This window comes from Thermobia domestica, chromosome 10 (assembly GCF_964235325.1).
Source record: "Thermobia domestica chromosome 10, izTheDome1.hap1.1, whole genome shotgun sequence".
NCBI classification, from domain to species: Eukaryota; Metazoa; Arthropoda; class Insecta; order Zygentoma; family Lepismatidae; genus Thermobia; species Thermobia domestica.
This window is the reverse complement of record NC_137463.1, coordinates 246,620,670-246,641,094: the sequence shown is the minus strand read 5'-3', so window position 1 is coordinate 246,641,094 and position 20,425 is coordinate 246,620,670. Positions and strand designations below refer to the sequence as shown.

Here is a 20,425-nt window from a genome sequence, read left to right as displayed (position 1 = left end):
ATTAAAGGCTTACAAGAAGGCTCCAAGCTGTTTCAAACTCAAGCGAAGAAAAAGTGCATGATTTGAGGTGTTGAGACTTCCTAACAGATAGCGACATTCGCATTATAAAACAGCATAGAGCAGTTACGAGGTTTTTGTGGTTTAAGAGGCCATGAAACCTCAAGAAATTTAGAAGGATGTTGACAAAATACGAGGAATAGCTGCATTAGCGAGAGAAGAGTGTACTAGTGGATAGTGGCGTTAAAAGTGGACGTACGCCAATTGTTGGTGAGCAATACCGTAGACGTCTAAGCATGCCTTTATTATTAATGACAATGTGCGAAATGTTGACATCATGATTGGCTGAAACAAGCGTATTTCTGTACAAGGTGTCTGTCGGTCACGAAATCAGAAAACGGTCATGAAAGTCAAGAAATTTAGCTTTCGGGTCACGATTATATAACTAGAGACTGGAAAATTTTGTTCTGTAAAACATCAAAATTCACCGCCAAAAATGTCTATGATCGGCTTTAGACGCAGCCAAATTAGCTGTTACGATTGTCCTTCAGCTGGCATTATTGTACAGTGGTTGTGAGTATTTGCTGTAGATAAGTTATCGAACAAATCAGGCTATATACAGCGAATATATTGAAAGTGATGAGAAGATACCAAGTTTTTATCACTCCAGGGAACAACCTCTGAAAGTAGAAGTAGATAAAGATAAGTGTTAAAGAATATTGGTACTGTTATTAGTTTTGAATGTTAAGAAATTTTATGGTTTGGTAAAGAAAAGGTTACGAAATTTGATTTTGGAATTTTAGTAGACACCCTGCGGTTTAGAAATGTCGGCCCTTGAATAAAAGAGAGTAAAAGGAGACGTTCCCGTCGGAAGGTTGAGACTGAGCTTCTTAACTGGAGATGTGTGCCGCCATTCTGAAGACTGCTACTGGCTCGTAGTGTTCCACCCAGGTTTCGTCCCTGTGCCAAGAAGTCGTCTGTGTTGTTATATCGCGTGAAAAAGGATGTGGAAATGTGCAGAAACATTCTTACCAATAACAGCTGTACTTGGAATCCAAAGCGTTGTTCATCAACGATTAACATACACCTGTTAAGTACATTTATCCATTTGTACACTTTTTTTCTCGCTAACGTAGCTATCCCTCGTACTTTGCCAACATTATTCTGTGAATTTTACGAAATTTCCCAGCCTCTCTCCACTTTTTTTAATGGTGCAAACAGCTAAGGGTATACGAAATGCCTGGACTTATTCCCTTCGTGTAATAGTATGAATTTGCTGTTACCTTTGAAACATCATATTATTGTTATTAGTAGAAAATTTTCATTTGTGGATGAATTGTCGTGAACGACTAGACCAGTAGTTCGTATTTCTATTATTATTCTAATTATTATTATTTATGTTGAAAGAAACAAAGTGATATGCATGTTAGTGCAATAATGTGTCGTTTATATATATATATAAAATCTCGGGTATTCTAAAAAATGGCCTCCAGAGCACTATTCTATAAGTCAAAACGAAAATAATTGTATACCTTTCGGGTCCTCGTCTAGAGACGAGAATTTCACTATGTGGCAACGTCGCAAATAAAGAACCATACAGAAGATATCAATCCATGAAATAGTCACATCGATTCTTTCCAAGTGGGGGCGCGGTAGCTCAGTGGTAGAGCGTTCACCTCCGGTGCTTGGGGTCCGTGGTTCGATTCCAGCTTGCGCCGTATGGACTTTGTGGTGGACAAACACCGTATTCGTGGGTTTTCTCGGAATTCTCCAGTTTCGTCCCACTTTCTTCATTCCACCATTTCATTCATTTCTTATCATCATCATCGTCGTTAGCCTAACCGGCATAACCGTGGTACGTAAAACTTAAAGATTTCATTTCATTTCGATTCTTTCCAGGTGACAGTTAAAGTCAACAGACATTGACGCTAGCACCACTTATTAGAATAAGAATTGGCGTAACCGCTTGATGGATTCGTAGAGCAACGCTAATGGTTTCAAGTTAATCTGCAACGTTGCCGCATAGTGAGATTTTGATTCCCTATAGCGACTGAAGGAGGCTCCGGAGTGTATATCATTACTGAAGAAAGAGCGCTCTGTTGTCCGTGGGCGCCATTTTTAGAACATTTGTATTGAAGTCTTTATCATAGGTTCGATTCCTGGTGGGAGTGCACTTCGTTAAGAACTTTAAACTGCAGATCCTCGTCGCATAGCCTCAGTATTAAAATGCAAATAACCACACAATTTTATAAAATTATGGAAGTTGTGCTTAATGATGTACGACTTCTTACTCTGTCATAAAGCTCCTGCCTGAAATTCCTTATTTCCAACTTATATATATATAAAAGCTTCATATTTAAGCGATAAAGCACAGAGAGGAGTTAAGAAGAAAAAGACTTGGTAGAAAAATAAATAAGTGAAAAAATTATTTATTCGTTAGCGTGTACCGCATTATCCTTCTCAGAAACATGATTATAGTATTTCAGTTATTACTCAAGGAAGAATTTGTTTTTATTTTGCACTACTTGTGAAAACAAATTTAAACTAAGTACTTTAACTGACAAGTAAATGTTTGGGTAAATCGAGTTGCTGCCCGAGACACATGTGACAGTCCAAAACATAGGAGAGAAGTCTTATACCTATTATTTCCTCGAAACTAGATTATGTTCGTGTTTCCAGCATGATTAAGTGATGAAACACATGGAGAAAGTTATTAGTTTTGCAAATCCGAAGTGATTTTGTTATTGCAAAGAAAAGTTAGCAGTTCAGAAAAGAGTGTATGCCTCGCACAAATACTCTACTCACAATGAGCAAACCTGACAAATGCAGTCGAGTCGCACTTGAAACATTTGTTGTTCACAATTCTGTCAAAGCCGTAATCGTAAGGAGCGATCGAACTTTCAGGCTCCTCATTCAAGTATCTAGCCTTATGGAAAGCGAATCGAATTATGTTGCGAAAACAAGGAGCACTGAACTGGTGAATTGAAAACGATTGAAGTTATATGAACCTGTCACGATGCCAAATATTCACGTCACTTCCTGTTATTGTTATATCACTGATGAAACGAAAAAAAGGCTTTGTATGGACGGAACAAGTGAACATCCAGAGGCTGAATTATGTCAGTACATCCTACAGGTATGAGCCGTTTGATCAGTTCAAAGCCTTCTGACACACACATTGACGGAAGATTGTCGTCTTTGTTTGCAGACCACGAATCAAGTAACAGGAGGACTTTATCTTCTTATCACTTGAAATGATTTTCCACATGACATCCGAATAGAAACAGTTGATGTCGTCACACCTTCTAATGGCTCTATCTCCTAAACCCTTTGAGCTTTGCACCTAAAACTTCTCCGACTACTCTATCACATGTGTCTCGTGCAACAACTCTATTCACCCAAACGTAACGTTTACTTGTGAGAACACTTAAACACCGACATTTTGTTGGTCCAAGAATGGTAATAAAGCACTATCAAGCTTTTCTATAGCCATGCCTTTGGAACACGACGTCTCGCATTCGATTCGTAGTGGAAGAGCATCGAACGCATTACAATTGTTCTCGTCTAAAGATTGTCAATCAATCAATCAATAAATTAAAAAAAAATTACAAACTTACGTATGCTAGTAACTTTCTTTTGCATTGTAGCTGTTTTAGTTCTCTCTTTTTAAATTAATACTGAATGACGAATGCTATAGATTTCCTTACATTAAAAGGCCCCATCACGGCGAAATTAAAATACCGCTAATTTTACAGTAATTATGTGATATCTTCAAATAGATAGATGATCAAAAAGTGGAACAAGAGCTCGCTATGGGGTACCGTTATTACGACTCATTTATCTGCTTTCGATTTCCAGCCATTTAAAAAATCGGCATTTATTTTCGCGTTTTTAAATGGGTGCAAACGGATAGCAACTAGGTGACTCGTGGTCACGATACCGCATGCAAAATAATATTGTCTAGCCAGCTCTTGTTCCACGTTTCGATTGTCTTTTATCTATTTGAAGATATCACATAATTACTATAAAATTAGCGGTATTTTAATTTTGCAGTGATTAAGCCTCTTAAGTATATTTATTTAATTTGCATTTTTTTCTTCTAATCATTTGCTTCGGAATATCTAAATACTTTTTAAAAATTAATATAGTACTTCTATATGTGTTTGTAACTGCTTTGCTTATTTGTTTAATTTTTCTTTTATTTTTGCATGTTTTTTGTATTATTTTTACTTTTTTTTCTGTAGGAGGTAATAAACACAGAAAACGCAAATGACGCATTAAACCAACATTACACAACAGCCTTAAGAAAATATGAAGCTATTAAAGACGATTATGATTCTCTCAGGAAGAGATATGATGACCTTATTAATTCTCATTCCGCTGCAGTACATAAATTGGAGTTGGCGCAGGTTGGTTTCTCATATCATTTAGTTGTGTTAACATTTGTTGGGCTTGTTTTCAGTGCAAGAAACACAGGGTTAGAGGATACAAAAGTGTCTTCCATTTCTATTAAGATCATGAAGTTCTTTCAACTTTAAATTGTGTTGTTTTTTTTTCATTCTCAAAATTGCCGCTGAAAAGTATAGTCACGCCAAAAGGTACAATTCCTCTGATTTGTTATTCACAGTGTGTTTATTCAATAACAGCACCCTAGACACAGTCGAGGACCATTTGCTGGGAAAGTGAACCGTTTTGGGGACCTTTACACTAGAATCGTTAAATGAACTGAGCGTAGGGATAGTTAAGGAAGTAAAACGTGTATGACTTATATATTAAAGGTACTGTCTCGGCCTTTGCCTAGTAAAACTGAGAGAAAACCAGTTAGGATGGGGGGCCGCGTTGGCTCAGTGGTAGAGCGTTCACCTCTGGTGCATGGAGCCCCTGGTTCGATCCCAGCTTGCGCCAAGTGAACTTTGTGGTGGACAAACACGACACACCGTGTGCGTGGGTTTCCTCCTACTTTCTTCATTTCACCATTTCATTTATTTCTCATCGTCACCGTTTCCTTTAGCCTAGCTGGCATAATCGTGGGACGTAAAACTCAAAAATTTCATTTTTCGCTGTTTTTTGGTTAGGGTGGCTTCCGCCACCAGATTCGTACCTCTTATCTGCCAATTAGTTGATAACCTACCGGTTAGTTTGAGTATCTACTCCAAGAGTGGATTCATGTGTGGCTGGTCATTGAGTGGACTGGGTTTTTCAATGCGCCGGCAAGTTGAGCACTTACTTCAAGAGTGTATGAGTCTGTTCAGGAAACAGACTGAGTAGCTTTGTTGTAAACAGGCGCAGATACAACGGGGGAGCTATAGCCCCCCTCTTGACGCTCAGGTATACACTGGATAAAATAGGCTTCAATCCTGTTTTACAGGCGTGGGAGGCCCGGGTTCGGTTCCCGGCGGGAGCTCATGTGGTTCGGATTCCACGTTAATCAGTAGGTCCACGTCCCATATAGCCTCGCTGCTGAACGGGACGTTAAACTCAAAATCAACTCAATCCTGTTTTACACTGGATAAAGCTGCAAACTATGGTTTAGCTCCTCCCTGATCATATCCTGGATCCGCCACTGACTGTAAACGGCACAGTAAATCGGCCCGGGTTCGATTCTCTGTCCAGTTGTGGATTTTTCCATGCTTTGAACATCGTAAAGCAGTGGTATTATCTAACGATCCAAACGCCTGTCTCTAGAGCACATGATTTCGTATTAGATACCTGGCGTGGTAAGGACAGATTTCGTTATCGGTCACAGTTACAAATAAATAAATCATGTGATACATTAATATAAAACTAACTGAACGTAACAAACGTTGAAGAGAATTCGTGACTAAACTAAGTCCGTAATAGTAAGAAAACAATTCTTTCCCATTATCACAATGAGGAACCACACGAAAATTTAATTAATAACTGACTTTTTAAATAAATAATAATATATGATCCCAGACGGTTTGATCTTTAAAGAAAACCTTTTGCCATTTTCATTCGCAGTGCGAAATATACATATACTAACATTCATTAAGAATTCTGGTAATTAAACTTTTTAGTGATATTTCTTACAATTTTGTAATACACTTTTGAAGCATTTTAATTTGTAGCCCCGCGTAGCGTAGTCGCTAACGCTCTTTTTTGGTGCCAACGGTCTCGGGTTTCATTCCCGATGGGGACACTGTCGATAAGGTGTAAGAGTTTTTTCATGCCAGCTATCTTCAATGAGGTTTTTCCTGAGTTTTCCTTATTTATACGAGACAAATACCGGGATGATACCTCACGTACAGGCCGCTTCCTTCATTCTTTTCCCACTTCCTCAATAGTGGAGTCGCCGAGGGATGTCATTCCTCGTACGTGATGGACTTACAAACATATATGCCGGCAATGTCCAGAAATATGTATAAATAATGAAGCATGTAAAGATAAAAACTACACGAAGAATTTGGAGACACTCTGTTACGAAATCGATTAATGTGTTTGTAGGTTACTAGATGATGATTTGTCAGAGGGAGTCAACTTCTCAGCCCAACTGTATTAAGCACGAGTGATTAACCAGAAACTTACGTTTTCAGCAAGTGTAAAGAACAGTGTGTCTTACAGGTATACTTGGAGACAGTGTGAACTGTATGGAGGCTTATTCTTTTGTTTTAACGGTGTTGAGTGCAATGTTTGTTTTTAACCAAATTATCTCAATGTTTTTTTTTCTTTCTTTTTTTTTTCACCGGAATTTTAATTAAACACAAACTATTTGTTGAACAAAATATTATATTCACATTAAAAACTACATACGTGTGACAGTTTCGCCAACTAACACTTTGGCCTCATCAGACACAGGAGACAGTATCTGATGATGTGTCTGATGAAGCCAAAGTGTTAGTTGGCGAAACTGTCATACGTATGTAGTTTTTAATGTGAATATATTGTTTTACTCAGCAAATTGTTTGTGTTTAATTATACAAAGCAAAGTTTCTACTTACAGAAAATATTATGGAATTTTAATGATTTCATTTTACTGGTTTGTTCTTCATGTCCCTACGCCATGGACTTTAAATTTCGTTACATAAGCACCTCGGAAAAAAGATTGCGAAGTGCTTACTTTATTGGTCAGTAAGCCGTTACATCACCACGGGCGCGGATTACAGCTTTGATTTTCTATGGTCTTCTGTCAGTGTGCGAGAGGATGACGTTCAAGTCCAGTTCGGCTCTTTCCTGGAACAACTGGTCCCGCAAAGCGGCCAACGTGGGAGGATATTGATATCTCCTCTTCACTGCTCGTTCCAACATGTCCTAAATTTTCACGATAACGTTGAGATCAGGTGAATTCGCGGACCAGGTGAGATGTCGACCTCATGTTCAGCAAACCATTCCCTCACAATACTGGCGCGATGAACGGTGCAGTTTTCGTCTTAATAGTGGGACGTGACCATCTCGCAGAAACTGAATAAACAACAACACTTCATTATTCAGTATGGATAAGTAATCCACAGGCTTCACGCGATTGGGAACCTCTATCAAGGAACCCACATCAACACTCGAAATACATGACACTACCACCTTGCTTCTGTACAATCCTTTGCACACACTCAGCTTTGTAGACTTCGCCGGCCCGCCTCATCACCCTAGAGCGGCTGTCATTGAAATAGAATGAGGGATTCATCTGACCAGAGGATCCATCGCCACTGGTATTCCCTCGCCCACGAAAGACAAGTTTACTTTCGTATGACAGGCTGGGACGTACCCTGGCAGCGCGACTGAATATGCTTACATTATACAGTTCTTGTCGCAGGGTTTGCTCAGAGACTTGACGACTGGGTCTTGTAGCAGTTCCTGCCTTCCTGTCGGGTTTGGTATCGTTTAGAGGTCGCTAATCTCCCCCAGACGTCTATGATCACGCTCGGAACTAATTGTTTTGTACCATTGTTGCTCGGAGACGATTTTTTTTTTCTTTGCCAGACGTCCTCCACTCTACGTGGACAGTACTGACCGTGAATTCGAACACGTCAACGAACTGTGGAGCACGGTAGAGCGCTACCTCTGGTGCCTGGGGTCCCTGGTTCGATCCCCGCCCAAGTAAGTTTGTGATGGACAACATCGTGCTCGTGGGTTTTTCAGGATACTCCTGTTTCCTTCCACATTCTTATTCCACAAATTCTTCCGTCATCATTCACTTGCCTTAATCATCTCTCCCTTAGCCTAAAAGGCATAATTGTTGGACGTTAAGCAAAAAGATTTAATTACGTCAGCGAACTGCGCCACCTCCCGCAGGGTATGTCGATGTTCACGCTCGAAGACAGTGGCTCCCTTTTACCACTCGGTCACATCCTATGGTTCAGCTATATTGCTATACCAGACCACTTTTCACAAGACCCCTAGAGTGTCCACGCTTCGTAATATTTTGTCCGGAGTGCTTATAATTTAATTATTTTAATCAAATTTAATCTACAAATTCATTTTGAAAGTGCACGGGACATTAATGAGACTCAAAGAAGAAATCTGTAAATCTCTTTATTAAAATTCTAGTTCATTTCAAAGAAAACAAAAATAGTTCCCCATATAAATCAATGGACTAAAAAACAAAGATGGCGTAAGTTATTCAACACTGTTAATATTTGTAATACTTGTGATTTTGTTGGCTATCATCAACAGGAATTGACTTTTTTTAAAAAAAAAAAATTATTGGAAGAAACTGCAGAACTAATGAAGAGGTTGGCTGTACGGCTTTCTGCGCTCATAAGCCAGTGTATTGCACCATTGTCTTTGCTTGTCATACCGCATTGTTTCAGCGGTATGACTTCAGTTCGCTTTGTGCTGTTGCGAGTTAAACATAGCTGCGCCACTTTTCTGTTTGCACCATAGGACTTCTGTCTGAAGGTGTACCACGAGCTGAAATCCATAAAGGCTTTTAGGACAATACGGAGCAATATTTTACGACGGCAAAATGCTTACTATTACATTGAAATCTTCAAATACAGTCTGCTTTTTCCTCGTCCTTTTCGCTTGTTCGACCATCCTTTGAACTTTTTAATTCACTACTAGACATTTCAACATAGTAAAACATCACTACCATATTGTGCTGGATTTCAGCTCGTGATACACTTTCAGATTAAAAAAAAAAAAAAAAAAAAAAATCTTGTTTTCCTGTGGTGCAAATGGATAGTGGTGCAGCCATATTTATTTCGCAACAGCGCAAAGCTAAGTAAAGTGATAACTCTGAAACCTGCCATAAGTAAAGACAATGTTGTTGTCGGCTTGCGAACGTAAAAAGCCGCACGACCAACTAATTTACAGACGGTTAGAACAAGAATGCACATACTTATTGACTTGCCCTTGTATGTGTATACTTTTTTTCTTTTTTTTTCACCGAGAATGGGCAGATCATTGTTGCCAGAGATATAACGATCTGGTTTTTTAGTGTTCTTTCTAGGAAATGTGATAAACTTCCAGTTCTGATTTTCTGACTCAAGTTCTATAGTATGTAACTTATATTATTTATGTCAACTGTCTAGGAGGTGTCTGACATTACTCTAGAAAAGAAAAGAGAAAAATAATAGAACAATAATGAAGTGAGTGACAAACAGTTGAGGCCTTATGGACCTGTTCCTGTTATCTTTACACTTTCACATCACACTCAAATAGAAAAGATGTTACCTTATATCCGGGGAATTAAAATTCTATCAGACGGTTTCGATGTTCGTTGACATCTTTGTCAGTGACTTATATAATTGCTGCTAAGCTGGTGACATATCAGTAAGTTCCTGGCTTTCTGTTGAACCCTTCGGAGAGGAAATTCTCAGTTTTCAAACTCTAATGAACTTAGCTTCTTGAAAAAACCACATTCGTTTCTCACAGCTGAAGTTAATTTTTCCTCAATTTTTTTCTCTCGATCAACTTAGAACCATTAATCAACATCTGAGCTTAGGAAATCATCTTCGATTTGGTTGTTCCAAACCACATGAGTTCTACAGGGAATAGAATCCGGGTCTTCCGCACCAGAAACACGTACGCTAACCATATACCCACGAGGGAGGCCTGTCCCGTCTTCTAGCGCAGTCCATTTTTTGATAATGAAATAGGAAATACTGGGTTGAATCATATAAATATATCAGCCCTAGACCGCAATACTGAATATACATGGTCAGGACTTGTGAAATGTGTTTATGATGAATTACACATTTTTATAAATATGTTTATTATAAATACAACTAAATGGGCTAGAATTGATGTATTTCGTTGGTCGAGGATTCTGTTATGTTTCTTTATAATAACTAGCCTTTTGTCATAGAACCATGTCATATCATTTCCAGCAAATACTGGAAGTCTATGATGTAAAGTCTATTCTGCCAGTACTTTATATTTTAAAATACAAGACTGGATAATGTTCCGAAATTGATATTAAATCTGTCAGACGGTAGTACCGATTTTTAAGCACAGTAGTTTCTTTCAATATAACTATTCATAGCAGATTCGGTGATGCTGAGACTTGTATCATTTTAGCAAAAAGACTGTTGAGACAGATTATATCAACGATGAAAAATACAAACAAACAATTGATCCAAATGGCAAACATAATATAGATCAATGGCAAGACGTTCATTGTAACTACTGCAAGTCAAAAATTTTTCATTGCGATTACCGGTAATATCGAAAAGGTTGAAAATTAAGATATACATATATATATATATATATATATATATATATATATATATATATATATATATATGAAAGCATAGTTTTGCTTGTTTCTGTATGTGCAGAAGTGGGACGTAACACGCACAAAGGTTTACGGTTTTCAAAGTTTTGAGGAAAATATTTTCTAGCTCAAAAGAGTCGATAAATAAATGGGGGAAAATATAACGTCTTAGTAGGTACACGCCATTGAACATCTTGCGCCATATTGTGACTGGGAATAGAAGTTGGTCATTTAGATATTAGACTGTAACGAATACACTGTTGACCGAATGTCGAACCAAGAGCAGTCCGATGAGAACCGTAAATTGTCCACAGTAAACTCATTGAACTTCGTCTCTGTCTATGAGAGTCATTTGTTCGGCGTCTCTTTCCAATTTCATAGCGTCGCTTCTCTGCAAAGTACTCAGGTGTGAGAAATCGTGTAAGTTGCGGTTTCCATCGATTGTTGCTTACAGAAATTGCTGACCATGGTTGAGTGGCTGAATCAGCGATTGGGTGGCCCCGTTTACTTAAAAGACGAGGTAGCCGGATGAGTCTTTAAAGTCTAGACATTAAATATGATGCAACTTAAATACTCACTACCAGTCAGTCAGGATTTCTTTTATAGAAAGAGATTATAGAGATATAAAGATTGATATTTTATGTAATTGATTTTATGCTCTTGACTTAAGTTATTTTTTCTTCTTTGCTTAAAAAATATTAGAAAGAGGGTTGTTTACAATATTATCTGAACACTTTTTCCTAAAGTTCTTGAAAAAGAACAGTTATTATACATATATTTTACTCTTGCTCTGCGACGACTGAATTTAACTTTGCGGATACCAAATCTCTCTCCTTTGTGTGTATGTGTGTGTGCGTGTGTGTGTTATTTGTTGTTACCTTGGCATATATATTTGCTTATTAGGAGGAAATGGAAAGAATTAAGAAGCAATGTGAAGAGGTGATTCAAGAGAGAAATGTAGCCATTAGAGAACGTAATGGACTCAAGCAGCAATGTACGGCAGCTATACGCCAGTGGGATATGGCCCTCAGGGAAAGAAACGAATACAGAGAGGCTTTAACAAAGGTAATGCGGTTTTTGAGTAATTCATATTCGTAGCAATGTATTCATAGCGCACGTGGAGGGGACAAGCATGCACGCTTTGGAATATTCCTTCTGTCTTTAACTACTTCTTGGTTGTGGTGAGCAGACTAACATTTTAGCTATCTGCTGTGCAAAATTTTTTTCTGCAGCGAAACATCACAAAAGATGGTGATGAGTCGATCTGTATTCTATTATCTTTTTCATGTGTAAAGTGTAGAAGCATGATATATATATATTAGATTATTATGCATGGCTAGATCTTTGTCTTGCGCGAACGTAAATATATGCGTATATTATTTTTGCATGTTTTTGTGCAAACAGCTTGTGCAGAATTCATCTACTACATTTAACTTTTCAAGTTTTATTCAAGAACATAAAAATATATTGGATTTAAATGGATCTGTTACAATATTGTGGAAAAATGTGCAACGCAATCAAGTTGTCTTTATATATATCTTGAAAAATTTTATAAATGATGTTTATATGAAGTGTATTCTAGGTTGTAGTATGTATATATCTGAAAGAATAAATTGCAATTTCTATGTTTCGGTTGTGATTTTTTCTTTCTTTCTTACCATAAGCAGTGCAGTTGTTAATGTTTTTTATTTACGCCATTTGTAAGCAGCGAGACTAATATTGACGAGACCTATAGTTTAAAGTGGATCTGAACTACTTTAGTGCGTTTGATGCTTTCCCACCGGAAGGGCAATTTGATGCTTGTGTAATGTGGTATTTACAGGTATTAGTTTGCACTTTGCATGCTTTAGAAATTTGGTATACAGAATGTAGTAAAATTTTTGTATAGGGTGTTCATTATTAGAGATTCGTAAATAGTTGATATTTCTAATTTATTGAGTAAATTCATTAGGAAATCTATTAGATTATGTGTGAGTACTGTATAGAATGTTTCAAAGATTAGTTAATCAAAAACCTCAACTTCGTCATATGCGTAGGCTGATCAGTGTTTATGAGGTGAATACAACAGCAAGGCACAGAAAATGAAACACGTCTGTGTAGTGGAAGAAGTGACTAATAGATCGAGCAAGTTTGAAAACTATGACGTCAGGAATGTGATCTTGGCAGCCGTTCAAGCATACGTAGTTTCAGTTTCGTATAAGGCAACATGGAAGTGGCACACGAAGAACAGTACAGAAATTATGTTGACTATCTTGCAAAGATCCGTGTGTACCCAATCCTCCATATAGCCCTGATTTAGCCCCTTACGATCTCTTCCCAATTTTGAAGAAACGCCTCCGGGGACGCTGTTTCACATTTTCAGGGGTCAGTGGTGAAAGCTGCGGAGGCAATTTTCAAGAGTGTCTAACAATGGCTTCCGACATGTCTTTGATAACTGGCAGAAACGTTGGGAAAAGTGCATTGCATGTAATGGGGACTAGTTTGAAAAAGATCATCAACATTTGGAGGATTCGTACAGGTAGCTAGTTATGTTGTATTCATTTATGATCATTCTTTATTGGTCAATCCTCGTTTTTCCTACGTTTGTGTCTGATTTGTATTTATACCCTTGCTGATGAATGCTGTAGGATACTTATTAAGGTTGGTTAAAGGGACAAGTTTTGCCGATAGATGGCACTACAGTCTTCGTATCTCTCCCATATATTTTTTATCTTTCACGAAAATTCACGATTTCTCTTACAAATTTCAACCTACAGACTTCAAATTTCTAGAAAAGGAACTTAATAATCTATCGAAGGCAGTAATCCGTGCCGATTTTTTATTTAGAATTTTCTTCATTGTTGAAATGGATATCCAAATCTTTAACAATGAAGCTGTTTCAACAATGAGGAAAATTCTAAATTAAAAAATCGGCACGGACTGTTTCCTTTAATAGCTTATGAAGTTCCTTCTCTAAAAATTTGAAGTCTCTACGTTGAAATTTATAAAAGAAATTGTAAATTTTCGTAAAAGGTAAAAAAAAAATACATGGGAGAGATAGGAAGACTGTAGTGACATCTATCGGCAAAACTTGTCCCTTTACACTAACCTTAATAAATTAAATTAGCTTATCTCTGTGTATCTTGTGAACAATTTCGGACCTTAGCGGGTCCTCTTCCAGCATCTTCCACGGCTACAAACTTAAATTATCAACTACACACAAAGGATGAAGAAGTAAATGACTGGACTGGGATTTCCAACATACTGTGCTGATGCGTTAACCACTTTTTCACTCTTTGTGTGTTATTGAATTCGCACCTACGAGGATCTGGTGTGTAAAAAATTAAGAAAAAAATCGCTTGTTTCCTTCTTTACTAACATATATTAAATGATCAATTTCATTTTTAACTACTGCCTTATTAAAAATTATAAAAGAGATTTGAGATATTACATCACTTAGCATATCTTGAATATTTCTCGAAACTCTCCCACTGTTTTCTGTAAGAAATCGTAGTTGAAATTTTTATCCACATCCTTCTGTGTTAATGTTGAAAGATGGAAAGAAAAAAAAAGTCAGCTAGCAGCCGAATTTAGAAATCAGATAAATTCAAATTTGTGTCATAAGGAAATTAAAGACTATTATGTTCTTTCCAACCAATTTTATTTAATATTAAAAGTTACTACCAGTGCACAAGATCTATTTTCCAAACCGTCCCTCTTACTTCACGCTATTTCTGAAGCTGTTAGTGAACTACAGATACAACCTTATTACACTGGCTTTAAAAAAATGTACGTGTAATATTATGATTTAGAACAGTGATGGCAAACTGCGGTCGAAGTTATTGTATTGTGTAATGATTCACCGATCTTGAGAGACATTGTATATTACACAGTAGAGTATCTGTCGATAATTTGAGTCTCAATAATCTGCCACTCAAAAAGATCTGAGCACCAAGGAACAGAAATTCCTTTGAAGTAAGTTACGTTGTTATACGAGGTGTGTTAGATAAGTAATGAGATTGATTTTTTTGTTAACGATGAATTGTATTTTACAAATTAAGGTACTCTCCTTCAAAATAGTCCCCGTGGGCAGCTACACAGCAATGGAGGTGTTATTTCGTTTTCGTAACAACTACTAGAACCTTTCAACTCGTCAATTACACTCTCGTGGATATTATTCAAAGTACCAAAATGGAATCCTTTTAAGTGGTTTCTGAGTAAGAGGAATAAAAACAAAGTCACAAAGGCTGAAAATGCTTCTTTCTGTCAAAAATTCATTGATGTAAAGCGCCGTGTGACATAGTGCGTGATCATGGTGCATAAGTGCGGACAATGCCTGGTTGCATACGTATCACGTTTTTCCTGAGTCTTTGAAGGACTTCTCGATAAAAGAAAAGTTTTATTGACAGTTTGTCCTAGTGGAATACATTCCTTGTGAACGATCTCCCGACTTAGAAGAATTAATGAGCATCAATGTGATTTTGGATTTTCTCATTCTTGCTTGAATTTGTCCTCGACCTTCCTAAAACAGATTTGTGCTCTGGAGAGAGAATGTTCACCATAAACCTTTTGTAATTTTCTGGAGTCAAAGTAGCGGATTCACCAAGCTTTACTCAAAATTTGACGGCACAATGTTGCTCAAACTTTTGCCGATCCATTTTTGTAACGCACCTCACAAACATAATTTCATTTGACACATCCTCAACAATCTTGTAGCGACTGGAACAAGTTCAAACTTGTATTGAGTCAGCGGTAAGGATTAACTTAATTGGCGTGTGAAGATAGAAGTAGCAGCGTTGTTAGTTTGTGCACAGTTGGCAGTCATAATACCTAGTATATTCTAACAGCGATAGGTAGTCACGTACGTAGTACAGTAATTGAACACAAGTCGAATTTTAACGGTTTCTAAGACATTTGTTCCGTTTTTGGTTTATATTGCAGTAAGTTTTAGTCCAAGTATTTGATTTAAAAAAATAATAAAATAAATAAATAAACAAATAAGAATGTTAAATAATAAAGGAAGTTATTATTCAGTAAAAATATTTTATATATATATAGGGGCACTCCGGAGACCAAACATAGAAAACATTCCTTCATAATAAGGTAACCATAACCATAGGAGACTGGTAGCGAGATAGGGGCAAAATAGAACACCTTTAATCTAAGCAATCTTTGGAGGACCTGATACACAGTTGTATAGTAGTAGTAATGTAGCGCTGTGTTATGAATTAGTCGTAAGAATAAGTTAGTTTAAAAATAAAGGCAGAGTAGTTTATGTATACCAGGCTTTCTCAACCTATTACATATGACGGTTCCCTCTCTTGCTAGCAACCCCAATAAGTAATTTCCGGTTCGTTCTAAGCCTTTCGATTATTTCTGGATATCGTTTACAGTTTTTTTATGTGTGTTAGACCTACGCACACATGCAACTCTTCGAAGAGTAACGAGAAATACCAAACGAAATCAATCCCTTTCCAGTTGTCGACGAAATCGTTTCTCCAGTATTGATTCATCCAAAAACACAACAACTATTGCAAATTAGTGCTTACCCTGTATAATTCCTTCGGCATCACCGAAAAAATAATCAGTTACTCCGTTTATCTTAGCTTCTGCTGTTTTATTCCTTTTTTCTAGTATATATGGTTTGTTTGATATTCTTCGCTGTATTCAACATCAAAATAATATGTAAGAAATACAAAATAATATGTAAAAAAGAAATATTTTTCTGCTACTAGGTCGTAATTGTATGTACCTTTTTCATCTCCATTCACAACCCCCATATATTCCTCTCGCGAACTCCAAGTTGAGAAAGGCCGATCTATACTGTATTGTACGTATACAAAATCTATAAAAAATATATATATATATATATATATATATATATATATATATATATATAGCCTCATTTTCCGTATAATACGGGGTAACCTTTGTCCCCTCTAGCTGGAATTTACCGAGATTATTCTTCTATAAGGGGCGATATACTGTAACCCGTTCGTTCCATGTTTATTGGTATAGTGCGTAGGAGGATATTGTTTGTTTAATAGTGTGTAATGGCTAATGTTCCTGTGTGTTGGGTCCCGTTTTGCAGGTATAACAAGTGAAAGATGGCATTCAAGATTCCCAATCCGTCCAAACAGGACCAGCGTTTCTGAGTGCCGAAGGTTGTCAACCAGCTGAAGTGTTTCGGCGTATGAAAGACGTGTATGGTGATGATGCATGCGTCTCCAAAACAACAATGGTGGACTGGGCCAGAATGTTTCGGAAAGGGGGTGAACAAACCACTGATTATCCCCGTCCTGGTCAAGCCCATGTTGTTCGATTCAAGTGGGAAATGTTGCGACACCCGCCCTCAGCCCTGACCTTTCACCTTGTGACTTTCACATCTTTGGGCCTCTAAAGAAGGCAGTGAAAGGTCAAAGATTTCAGTTTGACGCTGAGGTTCAGGACGCTGTGCGTTATTGGTTTGATAGTCAGCCGTCCAAATTTTACATGGACGGCATTTGTAAGTTAATGACACAGTGGGACAAGTGTCTCAACGCTCATGGTGACTTCTTCAGAATAATATTTTTACTGCACGCTAACCATAGACGCCTCTAGATAGTGTACAAGTTTCCGCTCGAAATAAAATTTATTTCATGAATTATGACCACTGAACGGGTTTCAGTTGATTGCCCTTTATAGTATCTGTAATTAAAGCTTTTTAGAGAAATACATTATTCTAATTTTTCAGTGACAGATCCTGTTTTTCTGGATTTTTTTGTATATAAACAAAATTACTTCATTATATTCCATCTTTTGAAATGAAAAAAGGAAAATTAAATAAATGTTACTAAACTGAAAAAAGAAACGAGTATATAAACTGAGTTTTTCTCCTTAAAAATTAAATGACACAATTTATAAACAAAAAACTTATATGTACATAAGCACTTATATGTACATGTTATTTCTTTATTTTCAATTTCTGGTAGAGCATATTCCTGACGCATTCTTTCTTGAGCTATGCTATCGAACGTCGACTGGTCCTTAAAACATTTGATTATATTCCATAGACTCGTTATAAAAGACATAAAACACGTCTATAATTTAAAAAAAAAAAAATATCTGAGAACAGAAGTTTTACATACGTCCATAATATCGTGCTTCATCATAAACTAATACATTCTTTATAATTTAGGTACAACAGCAGCATGAAGAAGCCGTGAAAGAGATCAACCAAGCGATGGCAGTTCGGATGAAAGCTAGCAAAGATTTGAAACGTTTGACTGAAGAACGAAATGCTGCAATGCAAGAGTATTCCCTCATTATGAGCGAACGGGACACTGTTCATAAAGAGATTGAGAAACTCACGGATGATTTGACCCAGGCTTCCAAGAAAATTAAAGGCCTCGAGTTGGAGAACAAAGATGTTGTAGAAGAGGTAATTCAAATATTTATTATTTTAAGCTATTTTATCCAGTGTGGGGTTTTGTGTATTCCAGTGATAAGCGCGTGTGCTTTTGGAACCACTGTTGCCAGATTGAACTACAAGTAGCGCGATTTTTTAAAGTGCTCTCGCTACCAAAATGTCATATTGGGCGACACGCTACTTTTAATTATCTGGAGGCTGTAACTCTTAAGGGTCTTCACTACAGCAAAATTAAACTACCGCTAATTTTAGAGTTTTTCTGCAATATCTTCAAAACAAATAAAAATATTCGAAAAGGAGAAACGAAGTGAACTAGACAATATGATTTTGCATGTGATACCGTTACCACAACTTATCTATGTGCCTTCGATTTGCAACTGTAGCAATTTTTACGGGTTCTATAAATAGCGGCATACCAAAAGCAAATAGGTGAATTGTGGTATAAGTATCATATGCAAAATCATATTGTCTAGTTCACAACGTTTCTGCTTTTCGAATATTTTTATTTGTTTTAAAGATATTACAGAAAAACTCTAAAATTAGCGGTAGTTTAATTTCGCTGTAGTGAAGACCCTTAACAATGCGCTGCTTTTTTATTTGTATATATGAAAAAACTAACATGTTCGATACTAGTTCAATTCTTGTTTTAATACTTTTTTCTAATCTCCAGATCTGACAACACTAGACTTTTGTTAAGTTTACGTTGTTGCAGTATCACTATGTTGTTGCCTCAGTTAATAATATGAAGAGCTGTGTAAACATGAACATCTCAAATTTAATTGTCTTATTGTATTGTCCATATTAACATAATCCGTAAATAGAGTTACAATAAGTCTTCGAAAATTCATGGCTCCCAGAATAAGAAATTAGTAAATAAATTTAAAAAGTGAGGAATAACAATGGAACATACTGTAAACGTTGTAAAGTGTGTTTCAGAGCCCACAAAACTGGCTTAAGCAAGCATATCTCCTTGAAAATCAGGAAAGTCGCCCATTTTATATTATCACCGCCTGCCCGTCCATTGCACACCGCAGTTATAGTGTAGCTGACGTAGTATGGAGTTTGCCCTACACCACCACCAACAGTCCGAAACTGCGATCGCCGCCTGACCATTGCCAACCCAGATCTCTGCCATATTTATGTTTGGGCTACAAATAGTTCAAATCTGCTACTTTTGGAGCTCAACGTCACTACATTAATCTTCAGATTTGGCAACACTGGTTTGAACTGTTTATTTTATTTTACTTTATTTTATTTTTCAATCGTGAGGGGACTACAGAACTAGTTGAATATAAATTAGCGACCTACAGTCTAGAAAAATCCGAAGTGATGGCGTTTGGAATTATACTCTGACCACGTATCAGGCAGTTGAGTGTGTGTCGTTCTAGTTGCCCATAACCTCTACGGGCTGTGACATAAGCGTCAGTTTATTATTCTAATTAATATTTATTGAGTTAGGTAGAAAAAGGGCAAGTATGTATGATTTTGCACTGGTTCCGATAAAAACAAAAGTACTTTCTTTAGTAAAATTTCCCAACAGAAACGCATTTTCATGCCATGTAAAGGACAATAAGAATTATGCAGGAAAATTCTCTCTCGTTCCCTTTCTGATTAATACCATAATAAAGAATTTTACTGAACTCTTTAATATTCGTAAGCAGATAAATATTGTTTCAAAGGTTCTCGATAGTTGGAATACGTTCATCCAAAGTCCAGTGTGTATTTTGCTATATCTTGGCATTTTCGTTCCGCAATGTTAAAGAATAAACTGTATATTTACTGTTTTTACGTTATTTTCAAAGATGAAAATTACATTAATTATAGACTCCATCAAACTAATGATGTGAACATTTAATGATTTTTAGGTTCCTACTTGGTTGTAGAATTATTAGGTTACTTACTTGTGGTCTTCCATTATTTCGTGTGAGAACTCTTTTTTAAATGCATTGAATTATTTAAGGTAAAAGAAATAAAATAATGTTTGCTAATTTTGATCCGAACATAGTATCATAAACTAATCAAGAGAAAATTTCTTACTTTGTGTTGAATTTTAACATCCCTTTAATTCAATAACATCTGAGACTATCAAGGGAACCTCCCTTCCTGAATTATTGTGGGTTACGCTTTAATAGATTAACTTTTTCATTAAGAGAGTATCATACCTAAAGAAAAGGAACTCGAAATAAGAAACTGAATTTTAGCGGACATGTACTTAAGCAATAATATGAAACTCATTAATCAGTGATCGCAATAAATTGGATTATGACAGAGAAATGTGTAACTCCATTTGTGACATCAGAATTTTATTGCCGGTAAATTGTTGAGTTGAGAAGTAATATCCGATAGTTTTTTATTGCAAATTGTGTACA

The 20,425-nt window shown here is 36.7% G+C and overlaps 1 protein-coding gene across 6 annotated transcripts in view; it reads left to right on the top strand.

Annotated features, from left to right (window-relative positions):
* Window positions 1–20,425, top strand: part of Dlg5 (MAGUK family member discs large 5) — a 147,867-nt gene that overhangs the window by 28,502 nt on the left and 98,940 nt on the right. For all 6 annotated transcript variants that reach the window (XM_081729466.1, XM_081729467.1, XM_081729465.1 and 3 more), the window contains 3 exons: window positions 4,242–4,406; window positions 11,573–11,734; window positions 17,826–18,068. In XM_081729466.1, the coding sequence (XP_081585592.1) occupies window positions 4,242–4,406; window positions 11,573–11,734; window positions 17,826–18,068 (570 nt within the window). The remainder of the gene's footprint in view (window positions 1–4,241; window positions 4,407–11,572; window positions 11,735–17,825; window positions 18,069–20,425) is intronic.